General features: G+C 41.4%; 1 protein-coding gene across 3 annotated transcripts in view; it reads right to left on the bottom strand.

Annotated features, from left to right (window-relative positions):
- Positions 1-3,324: 3,324 nt before the first annotated feature.
- The window catches only part of DLGAP1 (DLG associated protein 1), a 131,704-nt gene continuing 115,777 nt past the window's right edge, over positions 3,325-19,251 (bottom strand). For 2 of the 3 annotated variants that reach the window (XM_033154969.1, XM_033154971.1), the window contains 4 exons: positions 17,953-18,371; positions 10,377-10,468; positions 7,549-7,701; positions 3,325-3,696 (listed from right to left, as the gene is read on the bottom strand). In XM_033154969.1, coding sequence (XP_033010860.1) covers positions 3,487-3,696; positions 7,549-7,701; positions 10,377-10,468; positions 17,953-18,371 — 874 coding nt within the window. In that variant the 3' untranslated portion in view covers positions 3,325-3,486. The remainder of the gene's footprint in view (positions 3,697-7,548; positions 7,702-10,376; positions 10,469-17,952; positions 18,372-19,251) is intronic. The other variant, XM_033154970.1, reaches the window with a different exon arrangement.

Genomic DNA, 19,251 nt, shown 5'->3' with positions numbered 1-19,251 from the left:
TAACAGCATAATCCTATAATGCAGGCCTGGGAAACCTTTGCTCTCCCTTCCCAGTTGTTGCTTAACCACAACTCCCATCAGCCCCAACAAGCATGGCCAATAGCCAAGGATAATGGGAGTTGTAGTTCAGCAACACCTAGAAGGCCAAAGGTTCTCCACACCTGCTATAACATCTACCCAAAAGTAAAATCCCATTGAGCTTAATGGGACTTACTTCTTAGTAAGGATTCTGCATAGGATTGCATTGTAAATGTTATCACTGTAAGTTAACTTTTTTTCCTTCTGGTTTATGGTGCTCTGTAATTAGTCAAGTGATCAACGTGTGGCAACCATAACAAATATAACTTCACTTTCTAGCAGGTAGCCTGATCATAGACTTGAAATACATTGTCAAGATTGGGTTACTGCCCACTGTGCTCTCACACGCTCACAACATCCTCATGTTCTATGCAAGCATTGAGAATTTGGATGCCAGCTGAGTTTTGCTGAAAAACTAGGTAGAAGTTATTTTGGGTAGAAGAACCCATATAATATGAACGACCAGGCATAATGCTAACAGATTCTTTTGTATTTCATACCAAAATTATGATGTATAAATGCAACTATTCTAGAATAAAAAGTTCTGGCACCGATCCTCAACATATTTACCTAGGTGTAAACCCAAGGAAAATAATTGCATTTTACTAGAAAGTTCTGAGTGTATGTTCATAGCAGATGAAACAACCAGAATTATTGCATCGTTTTAATTATAATTATTTTCAAGCTGCTTGTCTTAATTCCCATTTCATGGGTTCAAATAAACAGAAATGTCGCTGTGAAAATGGCCTTTTGTTTGGGTGCTGTTGTGTGTACATTTTCATACAAAGAGTCCTCAAATCTTTTAAACAGAGAGCATGGCCATATATTTAAAGGTGGCAATTGGCACTATGTAGACTGAAACAGTGTGTGAGCCTTCATTGCTACTATAGTTTTAGAGAAAAGTGTTGTTCAGATAAAATAAAATTTATCCTAGCAAATACAATGTGATTGAAATCCGTGCAAGTCAGACTTTCCACGATCGGTTCCTGTGATGAGATACACTGGATTTTTTCATCCTACTGTTTAAAGTCTTTAAAATATTGAATTATTAGCCCTTTACTTGTAAAATATAGCAGTGATATTTTGTGCCCTGTTTATAAACATATAGCTTGGATATATCAATGGCTTTGAGAGGTAGCAAATTCTCTAGTGGCTTTATAAATGTTTTATGAAAGTTTTCCTTGCCAGAACATATTACCTCTCCCAAATTCTTGAATAAAATTAAAGCCCCTGACCAGGACACTGTGAAATGTGACACATCCTGATAGGATCATGTATATTTTAAAAAAAACTTTTTCCCCAATGCAAATTCTCATGTTTTGAAATGTGAACTATACAGTTATGTCAACCATGCAGTCAAGGATTCCACAGTTGGATTGTGTTAACGGTAAGGGCACTGAAAGCCAACTCTGGTAAGATGCAGAGTACAGATTATTAAGTCAATTGGGGTACTTTGTTACCGTACCATCTCTTGTTTGCAGAATGCAGAACTCTCCTGGTTTTGTGACAAGTGAGGGCCACTAACGGTAATGTTCAGTATGGGTGCCAAGGAAGATGCTCCAAAGACCAAATGGGCCAGGATTCTTAGCATGGCACATGGGAGAGCACTATGTACAGGCTAGATCCATGTTCTACTGACTTGAGTCAATAGATCTGAACACACCAGCTCCACAAGGGCATAATCAGCTAGCTCTATAATGCCTTATGGCAGCCTTTTTCAACCTTGGGTCCCCAGATGTCTTTGGCCTACAACTCCCATCATCCCTAGGCAGCAGGACCAGTGGTCAGGGATGATGGGAGTTGTAGGCCAAAAACATCTGGGGACCCAAGGTTGAGAAAGGCTGCCTTATGGCCAGGACTCATATCGTATCTGGTTTTCACCACTCCTCCTAGCAGGATATTGGATGCTAGCCTTAAAACATTGTGGTGCCTGGCAGGTCTTCATGCTCTCTGCTAGCATGATGGTTGGTAGTGGCATGGTCACTGTTGTTCCCACCGCACTCTGTTCCTGTTTCTGGGAATTGCTTTCTAGCCTTGGTTCCAAAGTGCCTACAATTAGGCATGGATCGCATTCTTAAAAGAATGCTCCACAGATAAAGAGATGTTCACCATCTGATGTGTTGCAACAATTCCTTGATTTTCCAGAATTTAAGTATTTTCTATTTGAAAGAAGAAACTAATGTAAGCAGTTTGATATGTAAGCAGTTTGATTCGTAGCATACAAATACAAATTTCATTTACAGCAGTGTTTTCAGCTTTGGGCCCCAGTTGCTGTTAGACTGTAATGCCCATCATCCCTGACCATTGGCTAAGCTAAGTGGGGATTATGAGAGTTGTAGTCCAACACAATCTGTGGACCAAAGGTTAAAGAACACTGATTTACAGCATTTCAACAGCAAATGTCTATGTGTATATGTGCAAGATCTGAAAGTCTTGTCAAGGCTTGGACATCAACAAGGCCAAAGGCTATTTTTGCTCCCCTTCTATAACCTGATATAATTCATATATTACCATAGGAGTTGGCAATATAGTACAATCATATAAATTTTACTAGTTAGTTCTAAGTTTTCTTTAATTTAACCTCCACCCATCTTTGCATCTAAGTTTCACTTTTATTGCCTTCCTTGGAAGATTGATTTTACAGTCTTCTGCTGATCCAAAAAAGGATTCTAAAGCAACACTGAGGAAATAAAAATCTGGCAGTTTGTGCAGCTGCAGGTCTCTTACATTTCATCTGAAAGGTTAACTTCAACTTTTACTGCAGCACACCTACCTCTCCAGCTCCTTCCGATCAGTCAGGTGAGAAGGTATGATTTCTTAGGAATGAAATAATGTGTGCCATCTTTTTTAAAATAATAATAATAATAATAATAATAATAATAATAATAATGGTAATAGCAAGAAGGGATTCTGAGCTAGATCTGCTTTCATCATTAATTAGGAAGACAACAGAATCCTAAAGGTTTACCCTGCAATACTGAATTTCCAAAATACTGTATAATTGAATATTGCTGTACACTAGATAACAGACTAGCTTTAAGGACCAAGAATGAATTAATTGGTGTATCTACTGTACAGAGGTGTGTGCATGTATGCTTGTTGTGTTTGTGTGTGACTTCAACTGTGTGTCTGTGGGAGTCTTTACATGAGGCAAGGTGGTAGCATCAGTACATGTGACAAAGCGTTAGGCTGACATGGGCAAACCTTTAGAAAGCAAGGGGAATTAGCGAAAAATCTCTTGGAGGATTGACAACTACGCCACAGAAGTGTTACTTCATTGGGAGAGAAGAGAGAGATAAAGGGAGAGGGGGATACAAATACTTATTGGTGTCTCTGAGCATGGACCTAGGAGGGCAGATTATACAAGAGATGTTTCTTGCCATTAAGAGTCCTCTTGGTTGGATCCCTTCATAGCCTGGTCTGGGCTTCGGGGATGTAAATCTCAATGCTTTCGGCGCTTTCAGTGGCTGAGTTCTGACGGACAGACGCAGCTCGTTTGGCAGCCATCAGCCGTTTCCGGGCCTCCTGACGCTGTGAGCTCTCCAAAGAGCGTTCCCGTATGAGTGGCACCTGACCTTTCGATGGCTTCTTTGGCACTGGAGGAGGGGCCCTTCTCTCCTGATCAAAGCAGAAGGTTAATGACATTATACAGCTTCTCAGGGGGAAAACAAAACAAAACAAAAAAAAAAGAGGTGGGTGTGGAAAAAAAACAAACTAGGATAGGTCAGTAGTTAGAACACACCTTTTTTTTTTTACCTAAAGTTTGTTAGTTCTTATCTGCATTTTTTCTTCTTCATTGAACTGACTTTTTATTGAAAGAATAACATAATCTTAAGGCAAAATAGGGAGGAACTGAGAGCAGTGCTAGTTCTTCATGGGTACAGTGTGTCAGCTACACACACTTGGTGCTGAAGCTCCCATCGCCTAAACATTGTGTGTGGTTCCCTCTGGGAAATCTAGACTCCTCTTCCTGGTACCAGAGACTAGAAAGGAGAGCATCTTAAGCAGGACTTGGGAACACTGCTTAAAGCAATACAATCTTAAGATACTAGATGCAATTTATGTCACCCAACAATTAATAAAAGAGTCTTGGGATTCTTAATAAAATTAACTCATCGTATTAGAATAGTGTGTAATAGGTATGAAAAGACACAAATAATGAGGTCCCCTCTCCCCCTTTATATACAATAAACATACACAAGACTAAATGGGCTTACAACACTGAGGACTTATGGATATATTTCACACAATCATATGAACTAGCAGCCTGATATTAGTTATCACAGCAAGAATTTTAAAAAAGGAAGAAAAAAAAAAGAGAGCATGTGCTTAGTGGCAGCTGACCCTGGTAACATGATACACTCTTTGGGTATTGCTATAAAAGTGCTTCTGAAAGTGTAGCATTGTGCTGAATTAGCACCATAAGTAAACAATTTAATTACAAACTCAAGAGTTAGTGGGGATTACTTAAAAGGTATTCTGAAAGCATACATTAGTCATTACTTTGGCATCCAAACAAGGTTAACAAGGAAAAAAAGGTGTATATATACACATGCTATATATACATATATACACACATATATATATATAAATTCAGAGATGGATATTTTCAAAGAAAAATGTATGTTACATCTAAACTTGCAGGGCTCTACAATACAAAGTGCATGTCTGCAGCCCCTAATTTTTAAACTGCATGGCCTTCCATCTTGCTCATGCTTTCTTAAAGAAGGGATTATTCATTCCATTACACTACATGAAGTTCATCCTAGCTTTTAACTTTACCATTGTTGATCAAAACAGCTTCAGTTGCTTACGTTGTAAGGTCATTTTAATTGAACTTAATTTGTTCAGAACATTCCATTTGTTTGGCATGCAAAAACTGATCTATGTTCTTTACCCAAGCTTAGGAAGTGGATGAAGGATAACAAGCACAAATACAAAATGAACTCACAAGTGTTGCCCATCTGTCTTTTAAATGCAGAAAATGAACCACTGTTTTAATTTAAGATCCTAAGCATTAACCTGCCAACACTATGGTTACTGTGTACCACAGAACCTCCCCCTGCCCCCATTACAGGTTGCAGAAACAGCCTCCTTTTAGGGAGCTTATCATTAAAACAATCATTTTCTTAATACTGTCAATAAGTACCGGTACCTTTTGCCTAATGTGTTATCTTGGCTTCTAATGACAAGTATTTGGTATGGTAGGAACACTAAGCTCAATGGGGCTTCTGAGTTGATGTCTCAATGGTTGTGCTGTAAGGAACTCATAGAGGCAATTGTTTGCCTCTATCTTAGTTTATCTTAGTTTATGAAAGAAATACTGGTAACCACTTGCAGTTAATACTATCATTTCAATGAGTAACTACTTTTTTTTGAAGGGTTCTCTTATAAAACCTGACTTTCCCCCAATGAAATCAAAACTAGCTAGCATCTTTCTTTCTCCTATTCTGCATCTGTAAGGGTTCAGCATTATTTGTCTTAAAAACGCAGCATGATGTTAGCCAACCACAAAACAGCAGAAAGGTTCCTGCATGAGGTGTAAAAATCTGAGCCTGCCTGTTATGTATATGGATATCATGCTCCTTCTCCCATTCTTTACTAATATTTTTTTCCTAGAAACACAGATAAATGTTCATTTTAATATTGAGTTTCTGAGGGAAAATCCCAGTTCTGAGAGGAAAACTAAAATGTTTGCAGTGTTTATTTGATGGCAATAATGAATATCCTTCAATAATAATATGTGAACATACCTGAATGCTATACTAATGACACCAACTTTGTTTTCAAAAAGAACAGACATAAGATGAAGTAACTGCAGACAAAACCGGTGGGAGTCTAGGTAAAGGTAAAGGGATCCCTGACCGTTAGGTCCAGTCTTGGACGACTCTGGGGTTGCGCTGCTCTTCTCGCTCTGTAGGCCGAGGGAGCCGGCATTTGTCCACAGACAGCTTCCGGGTCATGTGGCCAGCATGACTAAGCCGCTTCTGGCGAACCAGAGCAGCGCACGGAAACGCCGCTTACCTTCTTGCCGGAGTGGTACCTATTTATCTACTTGCACTTCACTAACTGAAGATAATTAAGAGCAGCTTCAAATGCCTTTTACAAATAGAGGGTGAGCAAATTGTCCTTCCTCTTCCAGAACTTGTTTAGAATGTGTGAAACTGAACCCCACTACATTTTCTTGTCTAAATGCAAATATACAGAACTTGTTCTCAGTTAGACAGTTGTGGTTTTTTTCCTAGAAGAACCCACAGCTCCCAGTTCTGAATTGCTATTTGCTGGTCATATACTTTTGAAAAGAAAGTTTTGAACACATTGAAATAAGCTTATCAACTGTTTCATATGTTTGCCTCTGCCTTAATTTTGTGGATAAGCTAATATTATTATGGCTATAAGGGCAAGAGTGTATTAGATATTTTATTTAAATATTACATTATTTTATGCCTTATTGTGGAAGAAAGTATTTTAGGAAAGAGATTCAGTTCTTTCCAAAATGTCCTTCCCTCCCCATTTTGGGCTTTGCGGGGTAAGAAGCAACATTTTTTTCACACAGAAGTTCTTCTATTTCTCCTCTACCTCTGCCCACATCACTACTTTTGTTGCATCATCTGAATATTTCTATTTTATATTAACTAATTAAATTTGTTCCTCTTTCACTGATGCCAATGTAAATTTGATGGGACGATGCCCAGCTTTTAAGTGCTTCTAGCGCATGGCAATAATAGATTTTTGACCAATGTCTTCTCTTGAAAACAAACGAATAAAAACAAAGCAAAGTGCCGAAGCACAATAAAAAAATAAAGCCCAACTTATTCTAGGAAACACAGCAGAACCTTCATTTACCATTCTGTTTAATGTTTCAGAACTAGATTGAGTTGAATTAAGTAAGGTGAACCCAGTTATGAGGTCTCCCTCGAGGTAAACAAACTAGATCAATGACATGAGAGGTTTACCATGTAACTTTTATGATGGTCCACTTTGAGAATACCCATACATTTATCCCTGGGAATGGGAACTGGTGATAAAGCCAGCAGTGATTACAGAACTTCCCTAGTTTACTTGCTGACACATTTCAGAGTGCATTAGTAAACAGAAGTCTTAGGCTAGGCAGTACTACGTACTGTCTATAGTATTTATTTAAAATTTAAGAATCAGTATATGAGGCAGTTCCTTCCAACAATTGATTATCTAATATGATTATACGTTAAGTATAATAAGACAAATGAGCACATTCCCGTAATTCAATTCACAGAAACAAGTTTGCCTGAAAAATATGCCTGAAACATATTACAGAAAATATCTCAGGTGATTATTATGTAAACATTGTTTTTCTTTTACAATGAGATTAATCTGATATGAGCTCCATTTCATGTTTTTAACATCACTGCCGTATGCAGAGGCCTATTTAATCTGTCCAGTATTTGTGCAGGGCTTTAAATGAAGCATACAAAATCGACAATGTTCTACCTTCTTGTCATGTGGATCCATCTGTTTCCAATTATTGGCCTTTAACTGATGAAGTTCATCAAATTTCATACTAATATTTTCTATGGACAACTGCAGCATATCCCAAAACCCTGCTAAATCCTGGGAGGCTGGTCTCGGATGAGCATTGGGATTCTGTGCAACAGAAAAGAAGAAAGAAAGCATGAAAGAAAATATTTTGTTCAATTTTGGGGGTGGGGAAAAACTTGAAAGAGCCCATTGGAGTATGACTTTTTATATTTGTCTAATGACTCTGAGCTGCTATCTCTGACTCACCTGGTTTAGTGAGATTGGCTAATTATGCTAACTAAACTGTACATTTCACTGAGATAGCCACAGTGTTTAAAGTTTGTTAGGATTTCAGATTATCCTAGATGCAGTTTAGTAAAGAAGGCTTGTGAGTCACTCTGTCTTCAAAGTGAATTCTATAACGGAGGGTATTGTTTGATTCATAATAAGTTATAGTTGTCTTTACTGTTTCACTAACAGTGTGATGGATATGCTTGCTGATTGTTAACCTGTGTTTTTTAAATCTACAGTCGTACCTTGGAAGTCAAACGGAATCTGTTTTGTAAGTCCATTTGACTTCCAAAACGTTCGGAAACCGAAGTGCAGCTTCTGATTCTGAAGCTCCTGCAGCCAATGGGAAGCCATGGAAGCCCCGTGGGACGTTTGGTTTACAAAAATTGTTCGCAAACTGGAACAGTAACTTCCGGGTTTGCGGCATTCGGGAACCAAAACGTTCGAGAACTAAGCTGTTCGAAAACCAAGGTATGACTGTATATGTAATGTTTCTGTATTTTGCCCTAGCTTCATACCAAGAACAAACTAAGTTGGTCTTTAAGGTGCTACTGGACATTTTTTTAAAAAAAAAAACATATTTCTATTGCCCTAGCCTCAGTCATGCATTACTAGCTCCTTTTTAAAATGACCCAGAAACTTCAGCTGGCACAGAATGTGGCTGCTTATGTGCTATTTGGGGGCCAGATGGTCAAATCATATTACACCAAATCTCTACTAATTGTACTACTTAAAGGTAAAGGTAAAGGGACCCCTGACCATTAGGTCCAGTTGTGTCTGACTCTGGGGTTGCGGTGCTCATCTTGTGTTACTGGCCAAGGGAGCCAGCATACAGCTTCCAGGTCATGTGGGCAGCATGACTAAGCCGCTTCTGGCGAACCAGAACAGTGCACGGAAACGCCGTTTACCTTCCCGCCGGAGCGGTACCTATTTATCTACTTGCACTTTGATGTGCTTTCGAACTGCTAGGTGGGCAGGAGCTGGGACCAAGCCATAGCTGTCAACTTTTCCCTTTTCTTGCGAGGAATCCTATTCAGAATAAGGGAATTTCCCTTAAAAAAGGGGGAAGTTGACAGCTATGGACCAAGCAATGGGAGCTCACCCCATCACGGGGATTCAAACCGGCAACCTTCTGATCGGCAAGCCCTAGGCTCAGTGGTTTAACCCACAGCGCCACCCACGTCCCCCCATACTACTTACAAGCCTGTTTATAAAATGCTGCTTTTTACCATTGAAGGTAGTACCTGCACCCGAAACAAACCTGTCTGTGCTTTCAGATCAGCATCATAGGCCCTGCTCATTTGGTCCATCTTTAAGATCAATTTGACTGCCAGGTACTAGGGACAGGGCCTTCTCATCAGTTGGCCCTGCAACATCCTCCCAATGGATGTACTGTTGGCCCATTCAGTTGTAGTGTTCAAAAACTAAAAAAAAACCCATACTTCATTTGGCTTTTCACTAATGTGATTTTTGCACATGCTCCCATGTTGGTGTTTCATTGTTCTACTGCTGTGATTCAGCAACGGTTTTGTACTTATTTATAATATATTGTTAATTGTGTCTGGGTCTCCACTTGCCAATATTATAACCATCTGTTAAGTTTGTCGAAAAAGGCTCTATCTGCACTATACATTTAAAGCATCGTCATATCACTTTAGATAGTCATGAATTGTGTTTTAATTGGCTAAAAATGGCAGCAGTGATGGTGAGAGTATCTTGCTTTGGGAAGAATGTTCTGGTGGCAATGGAGACTAGGTAGAGAACCATGGCGCCTGGTGCTCAGGCACCATGATGGGGGAGGAAATGGCTATGGCTTGCCTTAAGTAAACCTGCTTTGTTCCTTTAAATTTGTGTGCTGGCTGAGTAGGATTATGCTCCCCCCCCCAAAAAAAAGAAATAAGAATTCTATTTTCACTAGAGTGCAAAGCCAAAAAGGCTAACCAACTACCACTATTCTATCAAGGGTCTTGGATTTTGCATTCACATAGCAGTGTTCCCCTAACTCCTGACACAATTCAGTTGTTTTATGTTCTGCTGCAATCCATCTGCAGCCCAAACAGTACCATCAAGCTTTAAATGTAGACTTTTCTTTTAGTCATGCCCTCAATCAAATGAATTTCTGTTGCATGGTATGTTGCATCATGTATATTGTCAACTGCTCACAGAAATGCTGTGAGACACAACTAATGTCACTTGGGAACACAGAGTAAAAGGTGTTATTAATGTCACTTAAGAAAACTCTTGAGGGTGTAAAGTGGCAAATTTTATGGAAGGAAAATCTCATGTTGTTATTAAAGTGGGTCCCTAGGCTTCATGGTAGCAAAGAAAAGCATGGCTGCAGAACGCTGTGTAAGTTAAAAAGCCAATGATAACAACAAGAAAGCCGTGCGCTCTAATCAAATTACACATACAAGCTGTAGGAAACCCTTCCATCTCTTTGTTTGTACATAGTGTCAATGTCTGGATCTAGTTAAGGTGGTGAAATGGTGCCCATAATACATGTTACATACCAGATTTTCTTCACACAGTTCTCTGAACTGATAAAATTTCTGAGCCATGAGAAGCTGTGCACTGCCAACGGCTGCTTGAATTTTACCTAGAACTTGAAAAGAAAAGAGAACATGAGAAAAGGCTTTTAACCCCCCCCCCCCACATTTAAGCACTGGTTTAGTAGGGGTGGAACATGGGGAAATACAGGTCTAGGATTTTTCTCAGCACAGAATCAATGGTGCCACTTGGTGGAAAACCAGGAGAGCTGATGGGGCTCCTGCTGCATGCTAGCAGCTTAAATCCTAATACTTCTTCGCAAGATTGTTTTTAATTTTTAATTATAACCTAAAGTTTGCATTTCAGCTGGCTGAGTAACTTTTGTTAAAGCTTGATGTATTTTACAAATTGAACTTAGAAGGGAGCACCACTAAAATAAATGGAACTTATTCTCTGCTAACTGTACATAGTATTGCAGCTATGCTGATCCTAATAAAAAGGATTTTATGCTATATACTGCTGCTCTTCTGGAAGTGGATATATATAATGGATCAGCACAGCTACTTGCATCTTTTGAACTCTGCTTGGATACATTGCTATGGATTTTCATTGGATAGGTGGCTGTCAGGATGAGCTCCTGAACTTCAAAACATATCAGTACACCACTGGGTTTGAAAGAAATCACAAAGACACCTGTACTTAGGGCTGAGAGGCCTGTGCAAGGATTCCAGGAGAACCCTTGAGGCAGTGTATTTTTGGGGTGTTCCACCACACCTTTGGTAAGAGGTAGATTGCAGTGGAAGAGAAAGAAGGCCTAGCAAAATTGCTACAGATGCTGGGATGGAGTTAGAGGATTTCACTCTTGTGCTGGCAACTGTGGCATGCAATTCAATAGATGGGCTTCAGGGTACCCTGTGACATCAAGAGAGATCCTGGGGCACAACCCTTTGACTGCATCAGCTACAGCTGTTTACAGTGGCAAAATTTTAGGGGCTGCTTTTACCCCAAAATATGTACCCCACATTTTCTGGGTCCATACCCAGTGCCGCCTAACCCCAAGTCTCTAAGCTGAAATATGACACAGGGCTGCAAATATAGAAAACTCTTGTATTCCCTTGCAATAGATAGAACAACAAAGAGCACAATATAGAGAGCAAAGCTAGGCTGTACTTTTAGTCAGACTAAATATGCAAGCATAAATCTAAAGCACATTCTTAGCCCAGTGTAGCAAAGATCAGCTGCTGGGGGGCAATTTCAGTAAACACTGAACATTAAATGTGTGAAGCATGAGTAGGGAGCTCTGTTACAGTCCATCCTCAGGAACATGCAAGAAGAGACCGACCTTTTCAGTTTGCTCCCTTGCTTTGGACAACTGTGAACTGCAAGATTTAAGTGGAATACATCCACTGTGCCACTCAGGGTATTCTACACACTACTATTATTGTTTGTAAGGCTTGCGTGTCTAATTCCCTGTGCACTGTGCTGAAAATGTACCCCTTGGTGTGTCTAGTCCTTTATTCATCCTAATGCGCAAACCACTCAACTGAAAAGAGCCTTCAATAGTGGGGAGGAGTTATTCTGAGAGCTTTCATGTGGTTCCCATTGTTATGAAAACTCTTCCCACTGCTTCTACTTCAGAACAGCTGCCTCAGCTGGAGCTGGGCCATCTGACACTTCACAAGGCATCTCAAGGACTGAAAGGCAGGATAACGGGGGAACTGGAAGGAGGCTGTCTCTCAACTTTGCCTCAGGAGAGAGTTTTTGCATAAAACAAAAATTGCTCTGGTGTTCATAACGGTCAGACAAGTTGCTTGAGAAGGCATTGTTTGGTGGTGCAGCGTTGGTTATACTTCACTGAAGAATAACTGAATAATCTTGATTAGAACAATCTATTCCAAAACCATAGAGAGAGTGGGAGAAGAGAAAGAATGCCTTGATCAGTGACTGGTTTATGACAACATCCCAGCTGATTTTGAGATGAATGCTGAGGCTGTTCTTTACAGAGGAAGCTGCCTTATTACTGAGTTAGACCATTGGCCCAACTGGATGAGTATTGTCTAAACTTGGTGTGGCTGATCTTCAAGCTTGAGGGATCAGCTGTGCTTTCCCCTGGAACCCTGAAGTCAAATGCAAAGTAGAAAGAGGGGTGGATTTACACTTAAGATTAAAGGCACAAGGTATACCATTGAGTGAGGGACGCGGGTGGCGCTGTGGTCTAAACCACAGAGTCTAGGGCTTGCCGATCAGAAGGTCAGCGGTTCGAATCCCCGCAATGGGATGAGCTCCTGTTGCTCGGTCCCTGCTCCTGCCAACCTAGCAGTTCGAAAGCATTCAAAGTTCAAGTAGATAAATAGGTACTGCTCCGGTGGGAAGATAAATGGCGTTTCTGTGCGCTGCTGTGGTTCGCCAGAAGTGGCTTAGTCATGCTGGCCACATGACCCAGAAGCTGGACGCCAGCTCCCTCGGCCAATAAAGCAAGATGAGCGCCGCAATCCCAGAGTCGTCCGCGACTGGACCTAATGGTCAGGGGTCCTTTTACCTTTACCACTGAGTGCACGCTCCACCCAGTACCAGAACTGTTCTGCTTGCAGTCATTACACACACAATATCAGTTCCTGGTCACCCACTTCAGCAGCTCAATTTGGAAAAACAAACAAACAAACCCACAAACAACCGTACTTGTTGCTGTTGTTAAACAACTGGGAGTCAGAAATTATGGGTGATCCAACTGCAAACCTACTGTTTTATTTATCCATCCATCCAGACTATATCCCACTCTTCCTCCCAATGAAGCCCAGGGAGCCATTAGGAAATCCTTGGTTTAAATTGCCTTACAGAGAGTAGTTCTGCATGATTTCAGACAGGAGTCTTTCCCTGCCTTACCTGGAGATGCCATGGAATGAACTTGGGGCTTTTGGCATGCAGTGATTTATCACTGAGCTATAGCTCCCCCCCCCCACTCTTTTGAGGGATGTGCTTCTCTTTCTGTTCCCAGTGTAGATCATACTCCCAAGTGAACCAGAGCAGTCTTCATTGCATAACCAGGTCTGGTAACACTGAAATGGATCGAAATAATCTGTCTCATCCAGGAACAACTAGAACTTGAGATGCCACTACATCCTCAAGCAGTGTGGCTCAGGATGGACACTGGTAATTATCCAATATTTAAGGGATATTTAAGGTTTAAGGGAGAATTTAAAAACTACCAACAGTAACAGAAGAGGTCTCACCCATAACCACTTAGGTCAGTCCGCCCTCCTACCCAGCAGCCATCTAAAATGTTAAGTTGTCACAATGAGCTATCAAATCATCTTCATTACAATCTCACAGGCTAACATATAGCAAGTATTTTACCCCCCCCCAAAAAAAAACTCCACTGGATGCCTCTGGTGGTCAGGAAGGGCCATTTCTTCACCAACCATCATATCCATGCAATAGGCCTCCAAAGGGATTCTAGCCTGCACTTGGTCAGACTGACTGGGACATTTCTCCATTCTACAGATCAAGCAGAGCTTCAACAGAAGTGCCTGCCAAGACAACAGGCAAACCCGCAAGGGCCATCAAGAAACCAATTACCTCCATCTTTCTCCTGGGGTGTACAGTGGTACCTCTGGTTACAAACAGGATCCATTCCAGGAGCCCTGTTCATAACCTGAAAGGTCTGCACCCTGAAGCAGTGCGCATGGGCAAACCACCGAACCCGGAAGTAACCCGTTCCGGTACTTCCAGGTTTGGCGGGTTCGTAACCCGTGACGAACATAACACGCAGCGTTCGTAACACGAGGTACAACTGTACAATTTTAATTGTCTTATACCCTTTCAGCATATCTGGGGTTCTGTAACCCTATCAGGTCCCATCACAGATGTTCCATGCCCAGATCACTATCATTCCACCCATCAAAGAAAACAGAACCTATGCTTTGTGCGTTGAAGGATGGTCTGGAAGAGAGAACAACTGGAACATGGTTGAAGTTACTTCCCATGCAATCACCTGGCCATCTCCCAAAACCGTATCTCCCTCTTCTCTCCATTACTAAAATGGCCACTCACAGATTTGGCCATGTCTCCATCCGCTCTTAAAATGTGTATTTTGCACCAGCAGGGGATAGGAATAAAGTCCCAACTGGGCTGTGTATTAAGGAACCATCCAACAGGAAAGAGCTAAGAGTAATCATGGGAGAGAAATGGAAGCTGCTGTGCATAGTGGAAGGTGCAAATCTTGCAAGATTCAAGTAATTTAAGAGGACTTAATTAGCTTGGGTTGTGCCTGGTCAAAAAAGGGTATCAGGGTAAATCAAAAGAAGCAGGAAGAGAGCAGTATTACTAATTTCTCAACACGTAAAAGTTGATGTATAAAAATATAATGCACTACTACTGTTAAAAAATTAAATGGCAACAAGTGTGAATTAAATACAAAGTTAATGTATTAGTTGCTATAAATATGTTAAACAGATATGACATGCAAAAACAAAAGTATACAAAGCTCCACCCCTAAGTAGGTAGCAAAGTTGCAGCAAATTTCTATGCTAGCTAGCTAACTAATCTGTAATCTCTCTAGCTAGAGGACACCAGGTGAGCAATCAGAAATGTACCAATTAGGTGGTATCCTTAAATTCATTTGTAGGGCAGGGGATGGAAGAAAAATGTATACCTATTAAAAAGTGCCCCAGCTACGGGCAACTTAAGCAAAGAGGCAGGCTTCCATGTTGGAAATATACTAGTGTGAAGTTCTCCTTTCCAGTCCAACAGTGTGGCTGTGTGTACACCTTTACACAAAGCTGAAATCCTGACAATCAGCTGCTCAGGATGCTACTTTCAGCTCTCTTTCTCTCCTGCTCCCCCTTCTGTACCAAACGGACGATTAGAGTGGTTTCAGCTTTTAAATGTGTGTGCAGCTCCTGTCACTCTGTGCACATGCCCTTGTATCAAGAACAGATCCCTTCTTTTAATTCAATCATTTGCAAAGGTTCACACTCTTGCATGCACACAAATCCCAGGCGGTAGATTTGTGTTCATGAACAGATGTTGCAGTTTTGATCTTAACAGAACGATCTGCGTTCATATTGTTTGTGCAGAAAGACCTGGCTTTAATTTGCTTACTGCTCCTGTTACAGATAAGTGAATTTGGAGGAAACCAGCAAATTTTAATATAATACAATTCGTGCATAATTAGCTAAAGAAATATCTCCTGCTGTTACTGTCTCAGCCTGAAGCCACTGACAGGTCTAGCTTGTTTTTATGTGCAGCAGCAAATTGCATTCCTAACTAGAAACATTCAGTCCCATCTGACAGTGTCGTTCTCGGTTAGATAATACCAAACGTGTCTATGTAACATACAAGCCTCTGTCAAGCAGCCCTGAGACTTCTCCTCCAGACAGCTGTTCTAGACAAGGGAGCATTGTCTGAGTAAAGCTTGTATCATCTTACTTTTAGGAGCAGGGGAGCAACTGTTCTCTCAGCTGCCAGGATGTTGAGGAAACTTCAGCCTCTCTCTGCAGATTTCTCATTAGTTTATTATCTGACTAGTTAAACCTGCAAACATTCTGAAGCTGTGAAAATCATTTGTGGGCCCACTAACAACTCTCCACAACTTCAGCATAATTTGTATGGCAATTGCACATGCTGCTAAAGTTTAAAGCAACAGACATTTCAGCTGTCAGTGCTGGGCTTTACCATAAACTCTTATTTAGCTGCCCTTTCAAAATGATGTGCTTGTGGCAAGCATCCGTAATCCTACAGCTTCCTTGAGAAAGGAATTGGTTACCATAATAATTATTAAGTAGATAGGGAGTTGAAATGGTGAGCTGTATGGCCTGAGGCTAGAGTATCTCAAGGACTACCACTTCTCATATGAACCTGCGGCAGTGTATAATTACAGTGGTACCTTGGTTCCCAAATGGCTTAGTTGTTGAACAAACCAGTTCCCAAATGCCACAAACCTGGAAGTGTTCCAGTTTGCGAACACTTCTCAGAAGCCGAATGTCTGACACAGCTTCTGATTGAGTGCAGGAAGTTCCTGAAGCCAATCGGAAGCCACACCTTGATTTTCTAACTGTTTCAAGAGTTGAACAGACTCCTGGAATGGCTTAAGTTTGAGAACCAAGGTACCACTGTATACCAATTCAGACTATTGTTCCACCAAGCTCAGCATTCTTTACACCAGGGGTCAGCAAACATTTTCAGCCGTGGGCCGGTCCACCATCCCTCAGACCATGTGGTGGGCCGGACTATGCCCCACAGATAACCCAGAGGTGCATTTTAAATAAAAACACATATTCTACTCATGTAAAAACACCAGGCAGGCACCACAAATAACCCAGAGATGCATTTTAAATAAAAGGACACATTCTACTCATGTAAAAACATGCTGATTCCCAGACCATCTGCGGGCTGGATTGAGAAGGCGATTGGGCCGCATCCGGCCCATGGGCCTTAGTTTGCCTACCCCTGCTCTACACTGTTTGGAAGCAGCTCTTCAACGTCTATCCAGCTCCATGGTCTATGCCAGTGGTAGCCAAGGTACCTGGCAGATACTGTTGGAGCCCAGCTCCCATGAGCTTCAGCCAGCATGGCTAATGGTCAGCAAGGATGACCGGCAACATTTTGAGGGTACCACATTGGTATCATCGCTAATGTACACTGACTGTCAGTGGCTCTCTGGGGTATGAGCCTGCCCATACTGGAACTTCTGCCATTGTGGTGTTATTTGCCACTTCGTTAGCATGCCAAATACAGGATACAATGGGATAGAAATTTTTAATCATCATCTGGAGTGACTCTTCTTCATGTGTCTCTGCCAATGCATATTAGGTGACTGAGAACTGGGCATTCATAGCAGTGATGGCATGGACGTTGGGTTTTTATTTGCTGGCAGGTTTAAATGTTCACAAGTCTTCTCTCTCTCTCTCTCTCTCTCTCTCTCACACACACACACACACACACACACACACACACACAGTATTTGAAGTCATTGTTCTGTATTTTCCACCTACTTAGAGGCAACCAATCCCAATGTTGTATTTCATAACCATCGTAATATAATTTTAGGGGGACTTTCTCCAATTTATATATGGTCTTCTTGACAAGACTGCAAGTCTTGGAGTGTAGCAACAACCTAGATCAGGGGTCAGCAACCTTCGGCTCTCCAGATGTTTCGGACTACAATTCCCATCATCCCTGACCACTGGTCCTGTTAGCTAGGGATCATGGGAGTTGTAAGCCAAAACATCTGGAGAGCCGAAGGTTGCCTATGCCTGACCTAGATGAATCCTCAGATTATTTGCATGATTGGTTACAGATGTGAAATCAGAAAATATATGAAGCTGATGCCCAGTTGTTTTCAGCAGCCATAAGGAATATCTGGGAATTAAAAGTTTTTGACATTCAAATCATTAGACCAGGGATGTGAATGCTCTGCCCTCCAGATGTTTTCCAGCTATAACTCTCATAATCCCTGGCCATTGGCTGAATGGGTCTGGTGGGAGCTGGAGTCTAGCAACAACTTAGAGGGCCACATATTCTTTACCCCTATGATAGACTTAGATGGGGGGAAATGGCAGAATAAATGTCTCTTTGTATATCGGTATTTGAACTACTTACTTTCTTCAGGCAGGTGATTTTCTTGTTCTTCGCTCTCCATTTGTTGGCACCAACCTTCCATACGCTCTCTCTCTGCTTGAAGAAGCTTCAAGAACCAGTGTCCATCTCTGTGACACACTGACCTTTGAACAGCTTCAATTGGATCTTCTGTTATAGAGTCAATCCAGGGATCCGGAGGAGGTAAAATGGAAGGATCAAAATCTCCATCAAAGTCATCGTCCACTGCACATGCGTGATAATGGTTTCCAGAGCCCTGTATGCTTACAGTGGAAGTGCTGGCATCTCGAGAGTACTGTCTTGATATTTGCCCAGGATAACTATCTTCTTGAGGGTCCATAGACATTTCAAAGTTCTCATGGAAATCCATGTCTGCTTGAACGGCTGCTGTAACACTGTTTGACCTCGTGAACCTGCGGAAACTGAACAACACCATATAAAAAGCTGTGGGAGAAATTCAACATTGTGCTGTTGCAAATGATCCATCACTGCAAACATTTCTGCTTGCCTGGTTAAACAATTGCCCCCTTCCTCCCCCTGTTCACTGTTCTGGTGGTCTCTCCCAATGCAACCCCCCCCCCAGCCAACTGGGGGTGAGGGGTAAGCCCTACAGTGGTACCTCAGGTTACATACGCTTCAGGTTACATACTCCACTAACCCAGAAATAACGCTTCAGGTTAAGAACTTTGCTTCAGGATAAGAACAGAAATCGTGCTCTGGCAGCGCAGTGGCAGTAGGAGGTCCCACTAGCTAATGTGGTGCTTCAGGTTAAGAACAGTTTCAGGTTAAGAACGGACCTCCGGAACAAATTAAGTACGTAACCAGAGGTACCACTGTACTGTGCTAGCAGAAGCTTTTTGAGGTCTTCCACTAATGCCAACTGTTAGTTGAATCTGGCCCTTAGACAACATAGATAAAAACAGGTGAGAATATAGAACAATGTTAAAATTCTTTATATTCACATGTAGATTTGCCAGATGTTAGCAAAGAAATGTGCTGCTTTTTAAAGATTATTGAATCCATATCTCATCAGATTTGCAGGCTGACTTAATTTTGTGGAAGGTTTTGAACAGACAGGTACATAGCTCCTTTTTATAATCCCGCACATTTGTTTCATTGGTTAATAAAGGCAGTACATGTAACTAAGGGCATTTCCACATGGCAGTTTATTGTGGACTTGGTGTTGTTGGTGCATGCAACTTTTCTGCAGTGCCTACACAATATCACGCTCATCAAAATGTCATCTCACCTGTTTGCTCCCCTTTTAAGTTGGATGTATCATTTCCTGTGTTAGTTTTTTGT

The sequence above is a fragment of the Lacerta agilis genome, chromosome 7 (assembly GCF_009819535.1).
Source record: "Lacerta agilis isolate rLacAgi1 chromosome 7, rLacAgi1.pri, whole genome shotgun sequence".
NCBI classification, from domain to species: Eukaryota; Metazoa; Chordata; class Lepidosauria; order Squamata; family Lacertidae; genus Lacerta; species Lacerta agilis.
This window is presented reverse-complemented; position numbering and strand designations above follow the sequence as displayed.